Source organism: Gymnodraco acuticeps, unplaced genomic scaffold (assembly GCF_902827175.1).
Source record: "Gymnodraco acuticeps unplaced genomic scaffold, fGymAcu1.1, whole genome shotgun sequence".
NCBI lineage: Eukaryota > Metazoa > Chordata > Actinopteri > Perciformes > Bathydraconidae > Gymnodraco > Gymnodraco acuticeps.
Genome location: NW_022990400.1, coordinates 580,252 through 595,851, shown reverse-complemented (window position 1 = coordinate 595,851; position 15,600 = coordinate 580,252). Strand labels below are relative to the sequence as shown.

Genomic DNA, 15,600 nt, shown 5'->3' with positions numbered 1-15,600 from the left:
TTCACAGGGCTGGAAAAACATAAAGGACACACACACACACACACACACACACACACACACACACACACACACACACACACACCACACACACACACACACACACACACACACACACACACACACACACCACACACACACACACACATCACACACACACACACACACACACACACACACACACACACACACACACCACACACACACACACACACACACACACACACCACACACACACACACACACACACACACACCAACACACACACACACACACACACACACACACACACACACACACACACACACACACACACACACACACACACACACACACACACACACACACACACACACACACACACACACACACACACACACACACACAGCACACACACACACACACACTTTTTTTCCTTCATTCAGATGTATCAAATTGCAGTAAAGGGTTTGCCTTTGAATTTGGAGTTCATATCCGGTCTGCAAACCAAGACCAGTCAGTCCCGGAATCTCCAGACACCCCCGAACACAACACAAGGGATGAAGCAGACTAAATTCCTTTAGTTCAGCATGGATCTCCCTGCTGTGTAGGAGCCACAGATAACCGAGTGAAGTCAAAACAAAGTGAGTTCTTAGAAGGCCCTAATGCTTGTTTCCAGTTCTTTGTGAGGGGGGGTGAAGGGTTAGGGCTCAGATTGCTGAGGTCTCAGAGTTCTACGTCAGAGTGGAGGCCCCTCTACAGAAGCTCTTTTCCTCACACTCCTCCTAGTTTCCCTGGAAATAGACCTAACAGTTACGAGAAGCGCTCCAGGCATGTAAACACTCTCCTACCTTTGCCATTTCAACGTTACTATGCCAACAGGGGGCATTTAATGACAACCGGCTAGCAAGGTCCTAACAGAACATCAAATCTGTTCACATATATGTCTTGCAAGACGGATTGAATATGTTCCTCTCATGTACATATGCCCAATAGAATGAAATGTCACGCTGAAGTACAAGTTTACTCTGAAACACTGCTTCTTTAAGATGCCTTTAGGAGTTTTAAATGATATGGGAATTCTTCCTGTGTCCGTGTCCATGATTATTAACATTTCTTTAAACATGTAGAAAGGTCTTTTGCTTTGTTGAACATGAAAGCTTCAGTATACTTCAAATAAAGTGCCTCCTTTGTCCTGTTCTTGAACATATAGCCTTGTTTATTAAAAGTATAGCGAGTAATGATTGTAAGGGACTCAAATGTGAACAAAATAATCACAACTGGCAAACTAAAGCATCTGATCAGAAACCCAAAATGCACAGGGACAAATAAGAAATGGCTAACCGTTTGTCCGAATGTGACACGATTACAACAGGTCGTTCTCAGGGAAGGAACAGCAGCCCCCCCCCCAGCAAACAGGCACACCCACAACACACCTCCACCTGCAAACAAGCAAGAAATGAAATCCTAAAAGCTACCCGTCACCCGCTGAGCATGAGAATTTAAGCAAATGATACACGTCTCCTTCAGAAGTGTCGATGAGTAAATAAAAAAAAAACAATAAAACCACAACAACAATAAATTGTAAGATCAATGCAGAATGTTGCCAATCGCTTTCATTTCAGTTAAATCTTCGCCCCCTCTATGCATCTGCTCTGTAATATTTAGTGTATCCAGGAAGCCCCCGTGTCAAATGTTACAGCATGTTGTCACGTTGCTTGCTTTTAATGTATGAGATGAAAACTAAAAGTCAAATGAACCCCATATCCTGCTGTTCTCACAACCGCGCCTCCACCCCAGCTCTGACGTCTATATGTGGAATTAAGTCACCTGCCAGTACTCCTCTTCTTCCCCAAGTGTTGAGCAGTGAATGCTTCCTTCAGAACCAAGTACGATCCCTCTTTGCATCTAGATCTCTCTCCTGTATGTAGCCGAGCCAAAGTAGCAAAACAATTCATTTCAGAGGAAATGCAGCTGACCAATCACGTTCTGACTTAAGAGAACATAGATCCAAAATGAAGCAGGCTATGGTATTAGCCGTGCGGTACCATACACACTATGGTACAGAGTGGCCTCTTGAGTAAACCGTGTTAACTGGCTGTTAGCGACCAAGCTAGCTGGCTTGCTAAATGCAACTGGTTGGCTTGCAAATTAGCCCCACAAGTAGCCCCTATGCTACCTAGCTTGTTGCGCTAGAAGGTGACTTTTATTTTGCTCTGCCCCTTCAGAATGCTTCATTGTCGGGTTCCAAAAGCCTCTTTTCCGTGGTGCACATGTGGGACTGCATCCAACAATGTTTGGAACTTCAACCCAACAATGATGATCAGTTTAGGGCAAGGTCACACATGAGCTAATGAAGACCCCTGACGGATTTGACCAAAGTTGAACTCTATGCCAAGCAAAGATTCGTCATCACTCGTGTCGAATGGAAGTCAAGGTGAGTTGAATATTCATTTAGCAAAAGTGTGACCATGGCCTTATTCAGCATTAGCTGCATGTGAGGAGTTTTCATTCTTCACATGACTACTGCCAGTTCCCTCAAAGTGTGTTCAGACAGAAACCGAGGTCAATTCTTAATGCTAGCGAGATTGCATACAAACTCTATGGAAAGGCATAAACAGATGCAGGTTCACCCAGGGGGTCTGGGATCAGACGTGTGTCCCCTGCTGCCCTACCAGCTGGTAGTGTGGTTGTAGTGGAGTTACAGAGAAATGAATAGTAATATAAATCCTCGGTTGATGCAGAATTGAAAACAACAATCCACAGTTTAAGAACAGCAGTTGGATATAATAGTTTGTGGGGAAACTACATAATGCTTGTCCAAAGCCTTTGGCAATCAAAGGGGATAGCACACATCTGATGCCAAGTGTAGGTGGTTGGGCCTGTTGACCCGCTGCAATATGATTGGCTGTTTGCCAAGTACTGTCTTAGCTCGTAGTTGGCAGAGGCAAATGTTTCCTTTCAACTGACAGCGCATAAAAAGGGCGAGTCAAGCATTAGAACAGCAAGTTGTGGAGAGCATGTGAATGATAAACCACAAGAGTGTCATTGCTTCCTGTCTGAACACACCTTAAGAAACACAGTGGCTTCAGGGAGAGGACAGATGGAGGGAGAGGCTTTCCCCTGGATCTCCATCAATACATTTCAAACCACGAGTCACTGTTCAGGAAAAGAGCATCTACAGTGTGTGTGTGTGTGTGTGTGTGTGTGTGTGTGTGTGTGTGTGTGTGTGTGTGTGTGTGTGTGTGTGTGTGTGTGTGTGTGTGTGTGTGTGTGTGTGTGTGTGTGTGTGTGTGTGTGTGTGTGGCAATAAGCTCACTTGTATCTAAACCTAACCTGCCTCACTTCCATCCTAAATCAATAGCAATCTTCCCCGTGTTTCTGTTTCCTCTCTGTCCTCTTGGCAGAAAGTAAAAGTGGCCTCAGGGTCCCTCCCTTTCCTCTCTCCGTTGTTTGACGGGTGTAGGGGCCCAAATGTTTCCTAATCTTAACAATCTTACAGTTTACTCCTCTGATCAACCGCCCCCGGATCTCCAGAAGGGCGGATAGAGGGGGGTGTGATGGAGGAGTGGGGGGGGTGAGGGAACACAGATGGAGAAGAGAGGGAGATTTCAGTGGGAATGGTGGAGGTGATGGTCAGGGTGGGTGGGCGGGTGTGGAGCGAGGGGTCTTTAACAGCAGCCCCCTCCGGACTGCCTGACAGGAGTGCTATCGATCTTGAGGTTGGGCTTGTCTCCGCCGGCTGTGGCCCCGGGGCCCATGCGCTTCTTGATCTCTGCTGCCATGGTCATGAAGGCCTGCTCTACGTTGGTGGCGTTCTTGGCGCTGGTCTCCAGGAAGGGGATGGCCAGGGAGTCGGCAAACTCCTGATGGAGAACATGGAGAACACTTATAGTGGGACAGTGAACTCATCACACACAGACATGGAGTAACGGGTGCTGTATTCAAGTCAAACAGAAAAACAGATCAATCAATAATGAGTAATCATAAATCAATGATGCTCCTTGGGGTGCTCCCTCTCCTGTAGTGTGTGCTATAGCTTTCAGTGCATGTCAATGGTCTGCAGAGGCTGAACTCCCTGAGAGTTTCTCTCCCACACACCAGTTGTCACGGTAGATTGGGGTTAGGTAGCATAATGATGGCTGCAAAGGCGTGTTCACATTCAAAGAAATAATCCTTACGTTTCCTTAAAGGCTATTGATTTGAAACATCTGCAGTAAGTGTGAGTTTCTAACAGCTATCAAAAACATGCCAAAGGACAATGGGTTGTTTAATAAAAGCTATGTATCCGTGTTTTCAGCAGTGATAGGTATGCCTGTCGTAATGGTGTAGTAGGGGCTGCATCTCCATTAGAGTACAGGCGTTATCATGAATGAGGCAAAAGAATAGTATGCCATGTGCACCCCGCCCTCACAGATGAGAAGAAGAATCATGTTGTGACTGCCTCACCTTGGCTGTTGTGTAGTCCACTACTTTCTTAGTGGTCAGGTCACACTTGTTGCCCACCAGAAGCTTGTTGACATTTTCACTGGCGTAGCGGTCGATTTCCTGCAGCCACTGCTTGACGTTGTTATAGGACTCCTGCACAGAGACAAGGATGTGAGCTTTAGAGCTAACTGCAGCACTCGACATGCATACAGCTAAAGGTCATTGTAGTACATCATTAACACCTGAACAATCTAATGAAATCACACACCAGAGCCCTGCAGTACCAACTTGTTGTGTAGCTCTAGTAATAGGGGTTCTCTACTTGTGGAGATTGGGTCATGAAAGTGATGCAACTGTTTTTTAGGCTGTGTTTAGCAATGAATTATAGTGTGATCTTTTTATATTTGTCACAATGATGTATTCATACAGTCATATAATACAAATACATAGCTATATATGTCATGCTAGGACAAGACACAACTGGGATTGTCTGTCCATGTAACTCACATCAGACCAGTTCAAGTTTCAACTGGAACAGGTAATGAACAACATTTGCTACACAGAATGTATATTTATCAAAGTACCAAGACAAACTAGAACATCCTAAAGTATAGGAGCGATTACCCACCTGATCCGTCACATCATATACAACAATGATGCCGTGAGCTCCGCGGTAGTAACTGGAGGTGATGGTACGAAACCTCTCCTGACCGGCAGTGTCCCACTGACAGAGACACAGGCAGAGAAAGAACATTAGTAAACAATGTGAACAAATGGATTAATACCTTAACTTATAACCACCTTGAGACAATCCAAGATCTCATGTGTTGTTTTGACTTCACGGAGCAGTAAGAAGAAATGGAGCATTGAGGAGTAGGATGTACCATAAACAAATGGAGTGTAGCAACATCAATGCTATTGAGCTTATTTCTGGATAGCAAAATAGCAGCGCTTGGAAATACACAAATAGCACTGAGCAGCAGAGTGGTGTGATGTTGTAATGATGCAATTAGTGATGTGTAAATGCACATTATTCAAAGTTTACCATATTAACTGACAGGCTACTAGAGTACAGCTCACCCCCCCCCACACTTCATCTTAGCAGCCTCTGTTTAGTGGCTGTAGCACTATGAGTTTATTGTAACAGTATTTGTGGAAAAAGGAAAAGCAATGCTTTGAAGCCGTTGCTGAGAGGAAGCCCTGCTCCTGGGTCTGTGAAGAACACAGTGGAATCTTTTGGAGTTTTCCCTGAAGTGGATGATGTGAGCATTCCTCTAGCTCTGCTCTGAACTCACGTCACCTGACAGAAGGAACCTGGTTATCTAAACGTAGTTTTGTGAAACCTTTCTATGCGCTGTTCTCTGAAGCACGTTGTCACTGTTCTGTTGTTGCCTTTAGTAACCCTGTTGTGTCCTCCTCAGCCATTGTAATCACAATCACCACCAACAGAATACTTGCTTTATCCCGGGGGAATAGGGTTTGTGGCCGTGGCTCCATTTTGGAATGAGATCAAAATAGAATAAAACATACGTTGAAATATAATCTTCATAAAAAAATACAGGAAATGGAATAAAAGTGTTGATATAAACTAATGGCGTCAAAATTATCGCGTTAACGGCGGTAATTACTTTTTTGAATTAATTGCGTTAAAATATTTAACGCATTGTGCAGAATGGCCCGCCCCATACGTGCCACCAGTGGCAGCGCCAGGGTATGGCTGGGGTAGGCTACACCCATACCAAGAAATGGCTTAGCCCCACCATGAAAAATGATGTTAAAGTAAGCTAAATAAAGTCTGCCAACTCGCGCGGAGTAAATTGCACAGACAGCAGTTAGTAAGATTGATTTCAGTAGCCACGGTTTTGAAAACTTTTGTCACGTAGTGATCGTCTTCTCAATAGAACATCTTTGATAACGGCGTGGTGTTGTTGCAGGAAGTCCAGACGGAGAATACTTTTGCTGTAGTACAGGGGTGCACATAACTGGTACGCAGGTTATGTGTGTAATCTGAAATGCGTACCGTCACTTGTGTCTCAAAGCGCATTTGCGTACCGAGTACTTGTGAAGCTTTTCCAGAAGGCGGTTAGATCACCGGACGACAGAGTCGGTCTCCGTGTGCACAGACAGGGCTGCTGTTAACGTCGGTCTGTACAACGGAATTGTGTCAAAACTACGCCAACCGGCTGCGGAGGGAGACTTCCCCCCCCCCCCCTTCACTGGAGAACTGCGCTAAAACAGCTGATCACAACGTTCACACTCTGTGGTCACGAAGTACTCCACTAGCCGCCCCCCCCCCCGTCGACTTTCCTGAAGTACTCCCCCATTGATAGAAATCAACACGTAATGAATTAAGACCCCACGGTTTGATGATTGATAGGTGTGTGGGTTGTCTTTCATTTTGACACGCAGAAAAATGTTTTAATAAACATAGATACTGTATGTTAAATGGATATATCCGCCTTCTTTCCATTCCCACAACAATATACATAAATAAATGGCATATTTTGAACATAGTTTGAATGGTGATTAATCATGATTAATTAATGTTTAAGCTGTGATTAATCTGATTACAGTGTGTAATCGTTTGACAGCCCTAGTTTAAACACCAGGAGTCAAAGTTACAGCAACAGGGTTTCACTGCAGGACACAACAAAACAATCTTATCTTGAATTAATTAATTTGCTTACCAAACTGCTTCTATGACATCATGTGTGTGACTCCTAGTTGTTTTTGATCTACATTGGGAATGTATAACTTTGTAAACACAAAGAAGAATCTCGTACCAAGGTTCATAACAGTTGAAGTAATGTGAAGCTTCAGGTTACTGTTCATTTCTACTGAGAGAATCAGCTAAAGGACGGGAACCTGAACAGTTCATTCACTATGAGGTGTGTTTCAATCTACAATAAAGAGCACTGTGAAGTGCGCTTGTAGTTGTTTGTGTATATCTACAGCATTAGCAGAGCTGCTGTGTGTATGCTTAACACACTGGATGTTTTCAGGTGGTGTCGCCTGTCCCTTTAAATAAAACAGGATCCTCTTACAGCTTGGACCAAGTGTAAAATACGCACACACAGAAGGCCTCTTGTGTGTTTTGATAACAATGGTCGGCTCTAAGCCCTAGCTCAGGTGTGTGTGTGTGTGTGTGTGTGTGTGTGTGTGTGTGTGTGTGTGTGTGTGCGTGCGTGCGTGCGTGCGTGCGTGCGTGCGTGCGTGCGTGCGTGCGTGTGCTCACAATCTGCAGTTTGATGGTCTTGCCATCCAACTCGATGGTGCGGATCTTGAAGTCCACGCCGATGGTGCTGATGTAGCTCTCTGTGTAGGTGTCATCCTGCAGAGAGAATTGGACCAAAGGTTGTGTAAGGACAACGATTTGAAGAGACCAAAAGTAATGGAAGAACATGTGGGTGGTGAAAACTTACCGCAAAACGCAGCAGGAGACAGGACTTTCCTACTCCAGAGTCTCCAATGAGGAGGAGCTTGAACAGATAGTCACTGAAAGAAAACATTCCAGGTCAGAACAGGGGCCACATCTTTAAGCTCAGTGCATGTACCACGTCTCAATGCTAGTTGTGTTAAACATTGACTGACACAGCTTTCTCATCACCAAGGAAGATCGATGAACAATGTTTTCATGAGTATAAACCTTTGTTTTCTTAGAGTCCACAAAGCAGATGTTAAACCAATACCAACAACATGTCTGAATTCCTCTCCTATCACCTGGGTGTCTCTCAGCTCCAGGACCATTGGAGAGACTGAAGGATGTTCCCTTGTTGTTGACGGCTCAGTAGTTTGCTAAAGGACTTGGTTACTGTCGTTTTAAGCAACAATAACTGAAAGAAGAAAAGGTACTGCGTTTGTGGGGGTACAGTTCAGTCTGTGATTGAGTCAAACAAACTACAATGTGTGTTTATGGTAATATGTTATAGGGTCATGTAACCCACTTCAACAATGTGGCTCATGATGGGTTTTTATTAGTATTTAGACAAAAATAAATGGCACAAAGGACAAATATATAAGCGGTTTTGGGTACACACACAACACTTTTAGTTGATACATTCTTTGTTATTTGGGCCTTGAATTTGCATGATTTGTTGATAAATACTTTGACCTTAGCATAGCTTGTGCTCATTTGTTTGTGCCAATTCAAATGATTTCCTATGTTGGATATTATGTATCAAAACAATCCCTCAGACATGAAAGTCCCGCATCTTTATTAGATCTTGAAGCTCTGTGGTGAAAAGGTGCTTGTAACAAATAAGGGCGTCTACCAATCAGATATCACATCGTCTTTATTTTGCCCATTTTCTTATCTGCATATATTACAGTGTGGAACTCACTGGAATAATTTTTTAAGGTTACACAATACCAATCCAGCAGATGCAACACGAGCAAATAGTTTGTGCTTTTATTACACAGAGGGTCGACAGTGGGGTTTTTGCCTGACTCATCCAAGTCCTATAATACTTAGCGTCTGCCAGAGGAGTCTGATCCAATACAAGCAGCAGCTTATTTGTTTACAAGCTACTTACTTTAAAAAACATAATCATGGCTCAAAACAAATACATTTAGAATCTTACATGCGATGGTTGATACGCGGTGAAATTAACAACGGTTTTATTGAGAGAATATGATTGACGATCAACGGATCATTTTAAGAGACAAAAGGTATGGCTTTGTTTAAATGTTGATTTTTATCATTTAAATCATAAGAGTACAGTTAAGAAATGATTTAAATGTATTCTGCTTTATTTAGCTGATGGATCAGCCAATATATTAACCCTTACCCCCTAATCGCACCAGGAGCGTCTGCGCTGCGTCTGCGCTGCGGCCTCCTCCTGCGTCCTAACCCACCAGGCGCGTTTCAAAACGTTGCGGAAGCGGAGCGTCGTGTGTGCAGCCTCGCAGTTGTTGGATGAACGTTCCACTTCCTGCCTGCGCCGCGCTGCGCCGCGTCAAAAATAGGATTCATCCTATATTTTAGAAATTCCTTGCGGCGAGGAGCTTCTGGGACGCTTCGAGCCGCGGCGCAGCGGGTCTGGTGGAATAGCACCCATTGACTAGAGTGGCCGCGATCGCTAAAAACGCCGCAGCGCAGCGCAGCGCAGACGCTCCTGGTGGGATTAGGGGGTTAGGACAATGCTACTTTTTATGTTGCTTATTCCAAATATTTTTTGCAACTCTGTTGACTTCTTTGTTGTCCAACTACTGTTTGCTGTTCAATAATAAAGTCAAAGGTAAAAGTATTCTAGGGCTTGGCCGTACTCCTGCACAAACATACAGAATGCACACACAGTGCGATGAATGAAATGTTTACTATAGGCCATCACACACTTGTGCCCCGGGCACTACAGCAGCTTGATCCGGCCCTAGAATTAGAACTTAAAACGTTACGGCTGTGGTGCCCATTCCTAACATCCAACACTGATGCTTTAACAATACTTCTTTTAATGTAACTTGAAGGATTGTAACTGTTATGCTGATACTGGCGGGTTCTCTTAAAAGGATGGGACAACATCTCCCACCCTCCATCCTCCCAATCCCTGAGAGGAAAACAACATCACATGAATTTGACACACAGCAAAGACAGCTGGAGAGAATTTCCCAATGCCCCTGCTATTCTTGTGTCATAGGAAACTGAGACCTGTCGTGCATCACAGCCACTTGACACTTGATCAACTGGCAATATCTCACAAACACTGGATGCAACAGCACTGTCGCAATCAGCCCATTTCACATGTCTGTATGGCTGGGGGTTCTGTTGATGTGGACTGATGTTGAGGGCAAACAACAAATCCAAAGACCATCTTAAGTACATGGCCTTATATACACTTAAACTGAGGGAAGCTGCCAGCTAACAATAGTTATTGTGGCAACATTCATAGCTTCACTGCCATAAGAAGGGCAGTGTATCGTTTGAAACTGTATTCATACTAGTGCCAGAACAGAAAATAAACTTTGGTTTTGATCAAACTAATTTCAACTGACACATTTTAGTCGGCAGCTGATAGTAAATAAGCAGATTCTTATGTAAAACACATTGTTTCAAAGATGTATCATTAGGTAGGTTGGTAAACTCACTCCTTGTTAAGTACTACATCGCTGATACACTCGTTGATCATATATATATATATATATATATATTAGGGGCCGATATTCCGCATTTGACCGATTATCGGTATCGGCCTTTTTTTAATCAAATTGCCGATAAAACTTTGGCTCTGATGCGGCCGTTTCTCTGGCTGCAGTCACCACTCTGTGTACACGAGCAATGTCCCGCCCACAGCGCTATCTGATAGGCTATTACTGAAGATGTTCCGGGCGGGAGCCAGAGAGGCGGGACCTTCTCAGTGGAGCCTCGCAGTTTTTCAGGTTGATATGTGAAGCTCATTTGCTAGCCAACATGTATCTAGCAAATGTTTAGCAACATATTAGAAGGGAGTCTAATAGACTAACATTAGGTCTACTGTAATAGCCTCACTTTTAATAGTTTGCAAAACATTAGCTAGCACTAGTGTTTTGCAGTTGCTAGCAGCTTATTGGGATGTTATGCTAGATAGACAGATATAATAAATTAAGCATTCTTGTTAGTTAAGCATGTCAGCCTGCAGCCCCACTTCCTGTCTCTCTCTCTAACTCAGTGGTTCTCAAAGTGTGGGGCGCGCCCAGGAGACCAGGAGAAAAAATGGTTATTAAAAAATAAAAAAATAAAAAATCATATTTGGAAAAATTATTGATTGAAAATAATATGATACAGTACAGTACTATTACGTCTGGGTCTCTGTGTTTCATTAAAGCTCGGCTCTGTGTGTGTGTGGAACGAGCCATTTTGTGTGCGTGAGCGAGAGAGAGCGCACCGGTACCGGAGATCGTTGATGTTAGCTTCTGGTGCTAGCGAGCTACGCTAACAGATATAAGGAGTTTTTTCAACAACAAAGTGGAGGAGAGTCCTCTCCTGTCAGACTGAGAGACTCAGTGAGCTAAAGGACTCTCAGTGTTATCTCAGTGGGTCTCAAACGTTTTGGTCACCATTAATGTAAACAACTATTTCTGAGGCACATTATATGATCATTATAGTTATAAAAAAATAAGAGAATAAATGAAAAACAGCTATGAAATACGACAATATGACAGTAAAACAAGAATAAAGTTTAAAAGGGTGATTTGTAAAATATCCATAAAGAAAAAGTAAATCTGTTTACAGTTCTGTTTCAAATGGGTGTTGAGAGATGTATCCATAGATCTCTTCATTTTGCTCTCAAAGTGCACCAGATTGATGCATTTAACTTCAATATTTAAAAATAAATCTTCCCGGGGGAGCTTGCCCCCGGACCCCCCTATGTGAGGTCCACACACCACCTACAAAAATAGCACTTGACCCCTGCTTACACCTATATGCCGTGAGCTGAATATCGAGCCTTCATTGTAACTGTCACACTGTGTATATGCGTGGGGAGTGTTGCAGTAGAACATTCCACTGTAGCGCCCGGTACATTAATGGGAAACCCTAAATGTTTGAGCACCCTCTATGAAACGTCAAGCTACCCCACAGCACCCCCAAAAGAAATCTCTGGCGCCGCCACTGAGCCTGACTTGTGTTGGGGGGGCCCAACTTTTTTTTTTCTCCAAAGGGGGGGCCTGACAGAAAAAGTTTGAGAACCACTGCTCTAACTCATTGCAGATGGCCTGCACTAAAGAAAAGGGCACAGAGAGGAAACCAGTTGTAAGATGTTTAAAGTTCATTAAACATAATATATGCTTAAATGCATTTCAAAGAAGTTGTGTTGAGTTGTGTTGGAGTTTGTGTTATTCTACATTTTGACACCAAGATTTTCTGATTTTATTACAAATGTATATCGGTTCCAAATATCGGTTATCGGTCTCCTTGATTACTAATAATCGGTATCGGTATCGGCCTTGAAAAAGCCATATCGGTCGATCCCTAATATATATATATATATATATATATATATCATATTAGTATTTGTTTTAAGTTGTGTTTTATTTAACTAAAACCTAATACATAGAAGTAGAAACGTTTATATTGAGTAATATAAGATGTTTTTGCAAAAGGGTCAGCAGTTATAACCATTAATGAATCATTAATAAACGTGTTATTTATAACAACTAGGGATGCACGATATTGGTTTTTTGAAACCGATACCTTCCTGCTTTTCAAGACCGATACCCGATAATAATATAATATATATATATATATTAAATGTACCTGTAGTTTTTGCACACCTGGTGGTAAAAAAAAGACTAGTAGTGAGCAAATGACATGAGCATTACTACTATGAACAAAACTAACCCTGGGGTCGTCTCTGGCAAACTTCTTGCCTTTTTCAAAAGCCTCGTCGATAGGTAAAAGCCCCGGTGCCTTTGTAGCTGGCTTTGGATTCGCCGCTAGTTTAGCATCGCAGGCGTCTTCGTACGCTTTTAACACGCCATCATAGCGATGGCGATGTTTCAGGTGACTAATCAGGTTGGAAGTATTATAGCTCGTTGCCTTTTTCTCTCCTCGTGGAACTTCTTCATTGCATTTGTTAATACAAATAGCAAGCGAACTATCTAACTCTGAAACTTTGAAATAGTCCCATACTACCGGCGACATGTTTGTTTACTGTCCTGGCTTCACGGCCGCACACCATTTACGTCACAGCCAGGCATAAATTAGGGAGCGCTGGATTTGTGAAAAACTCCCCTCTTCCTAAACCACTAATACCACAGTACTGGCAAAACGGGAGGAGCCGAGTGAAAAACAAGCACCCCTCATCCCAATCCACCCACACCGCAGTATTTTTTTCTTTTTTTTTACCCAAAAAATATATTGTATATTATCGGGGCTATTAATACTGTTATCGGGTTTATCGGGATGACGTCATAATTCCTAATATCGGACCGATAATTATCGGGCCGATAATTATCGTGCACCACTAATAACAACCCATCAGATCTGGTCCGCCATTAATAATAAACACTGTTAACTTGGTAATCATTTCATTGTTGTCAAGATAAGGCAAGCGATCTATTGGGGAGGGGTTTCCTAAATCACTTTAGTGTCATGCTTTATTTTTGTAAACAACCTGACAACCTTCAATATGGTATTATTATATGGTTATGACTGTTAATTAAATCATTACAAAAGTATCTGTTAATCATTAATAAACTTAGTAGATACACGTTTTACATAGGGTCGTTTATATTAGAAAGATAACCAGCCCAATCAATTAAATGACAGTATAATGGTAGCCAATAATGAGTAATATCCAACTAGAGGCAATGTTGCACAGTTCGTTTAAAACACACAGGGAAATCCAGAATGTCTGCTAAGGGTGTGGAGGTGTTAGCAAAGCTAGTTAGACAGGGCTCAATAGGGATTGAAAAGCTTCTCCTGTGGACTCCCGGACAGTCGATAGTTTCCGCACCGGCAGACAGATTCGGTGACACCGGGTGTCCTCTCGTTTCATGGCTGCAGGTCAGCCGTCAAACATCTGCTCCCTGTCGTATCACCTGGCGTTAGCACCAGCATGCAAGTAATAGAAGCCAGTTTGGGCATTTTAACTCCAAAACTAACACATTGCAAGTATTCAACATTATGACCTGGTAACCTGTTTTAGGTTGGCACCAACCAAATAGTTATGATTATTAATATTTGCTAAATATCAGAGGTGGGAGAAGTACTCAGATCTTCTACTTGAGTCAAGGTAGAAGTGTAGGAATACTTTGTTACAAGTAAAGTCCTGCATTCAAAATGTTACTCAAGGAAAGGTACAGAAGTATTAGCATCAAATTATACTTAATGAACCAAAAGTAAAACAGTCATTATGCAGATTGGACCATTTCACAATAGTGTATGTTTCTAATACATTATTGATGTGTTTTGAAAGCTGGTAAAGGTGGAACTCATTACAATTACCTTATTGACTGCTGGGGAGAATGTTAATTCAATCCAGGTGCAAATAAAGTCTTATTTAAGTCTTATTTATCATATTGTTTATCATTTACCTGCAAAGTAACTAAAGGTACTACATAAACGTAGTGGAGTAAAAGTACAATATATACCTCTGAATTGAAGTGGAGTACAAACACATTTAAATACTCAAGTAAAGTTCAAGTATCACAAACTTAAGTACAGTACTTGATTAAATGTACTTATTTACTTAACACCACTGCTAAATATCAGTTTGCGTGTAAGCCTTGAATTAAAGGGGAAGCCATTTTTAAATAATTTGATTACCCGGCGTCTTAAATAGGTACAGTATGCACCTGTGCGTATGAAGATTTAAGGGTCCATATGGAAACAACAACAGGCTCTACCGAGGCCACTGCTCAACAAACTGTATTCCATTACTACATGAAACGACGTTACTGTCAAGCTAAAGCTATCCGTGTTAGTTCTAGTTTCTAGGTTGAGCTATGACCGCGTTCCATCTTGTTTTTCCTCTAGTTTTATACAGCGGACTGGTGGTTTATTTGTCCCGTGAAGAGGTCGCTTGACACGGCCGACACGATGAGGCACGAGCCCTGTCAGCTGACGTTAAGGAGCCCGACACATTAAAGGAGCTGTCCGCGCCCTGTTCACAGCCAGCTAGCGAATATCTGACTATACATGTATCGACAGAACAATTAGCATTAATTATTTATACAACATATTAAAACAGTTCTTTCCAATACAGAGTCTGCCTTAACATGTAGCGTGTTAAATATAAACTCACTATTCGGGATTCATGGTTTCTCTCTGGATGTGTTTTTCTGTCGGCGAATCTTCCTTCCTACTCCGGCGAAAAAGATGACTTGTAGGTCCGGGTATCCTAGGCACTTGGATGGCTGTTTTACCGTCTCCGTTATCGTCCCGAGGTCGTTCCACTGTATTCGACCTTTATCGTTTCATATACCCTCGATACTAGCGGACATATCCTTGTTTCTTCGGGTCAGGCTGCCGTAATTTACTCCTATTTTCTGCCTTCTGTGTCCGTTGCTTGCTAGGAGCTCAAGATGGCTGCGCAGGTGCGGTAGTGACGTGAGGTGACGTGTCACTACTCGGTTCAGAAAGCAGGGACGAATCGAGAACAACAGTGGCGCTGGGATTTGTAGTTTATCAGGAAAAGTAGGTTTAAAAAATAACTGTACTCACTAAACATGACGGCTAGGGTTGGGTGATGTAAACACAATTATTATTGCTAAAACTCTCAA

At 42.6% G+C, this 15,600-nt stretch overlaps 1 protein-coding gene across 1 annotated transcript; it reads right to left on the bottom strand.

Moving 5' to 3' along the window:
- Nucleotides 1-928: 928 nt before the first annotated feature.
- rab1ba (zRAB1B, member RAS oncogene family a) lies at nt 929-15,436 on the bottom strand. Its single transcript, XM_034224821.1, has 6 exons — nt 15,123-15,436; nt 7,827-7,899; nt 7,640-7,735; nt 5,033-5,128; nt 4,426-4,557; nt 929-3,842 (listed from the first exon to the last, which is right to left on the bottom strand). Exons 1-6 carry the CDS (start codon nt 15,134-15,136, stop codon nt 3,648-3,650), a joined length of 606 nt encoding a protein of 201 aa, XP_034080712.1. The 5' UTR covers nt 15,137-15,436; the 3' UTR covers nt 929-3,647.
- Nucleotides 15,437-15,600: the final 164 nt, after the last annotated feature.

Bases quoted from the DNA above. Each gene is read 5' to 3' on its own strand.
- rab1ba (XM_034224821.1), bottom strand. The intron at 4,558-5,032 runs GTGGGTAATCGC...GTCTCTGTGCAG, and splicing joins TATATGATGTGACGGATCAG to GAGTCCTATAACAACGTCAA. The intron at 3,843-4,425 runs GTGAGGCAGTCA...GTTCTCCATCAG, and splicing joins TGGACTACACAACAGCCAAG to GAGTTTGCCGACTCCCTGGC.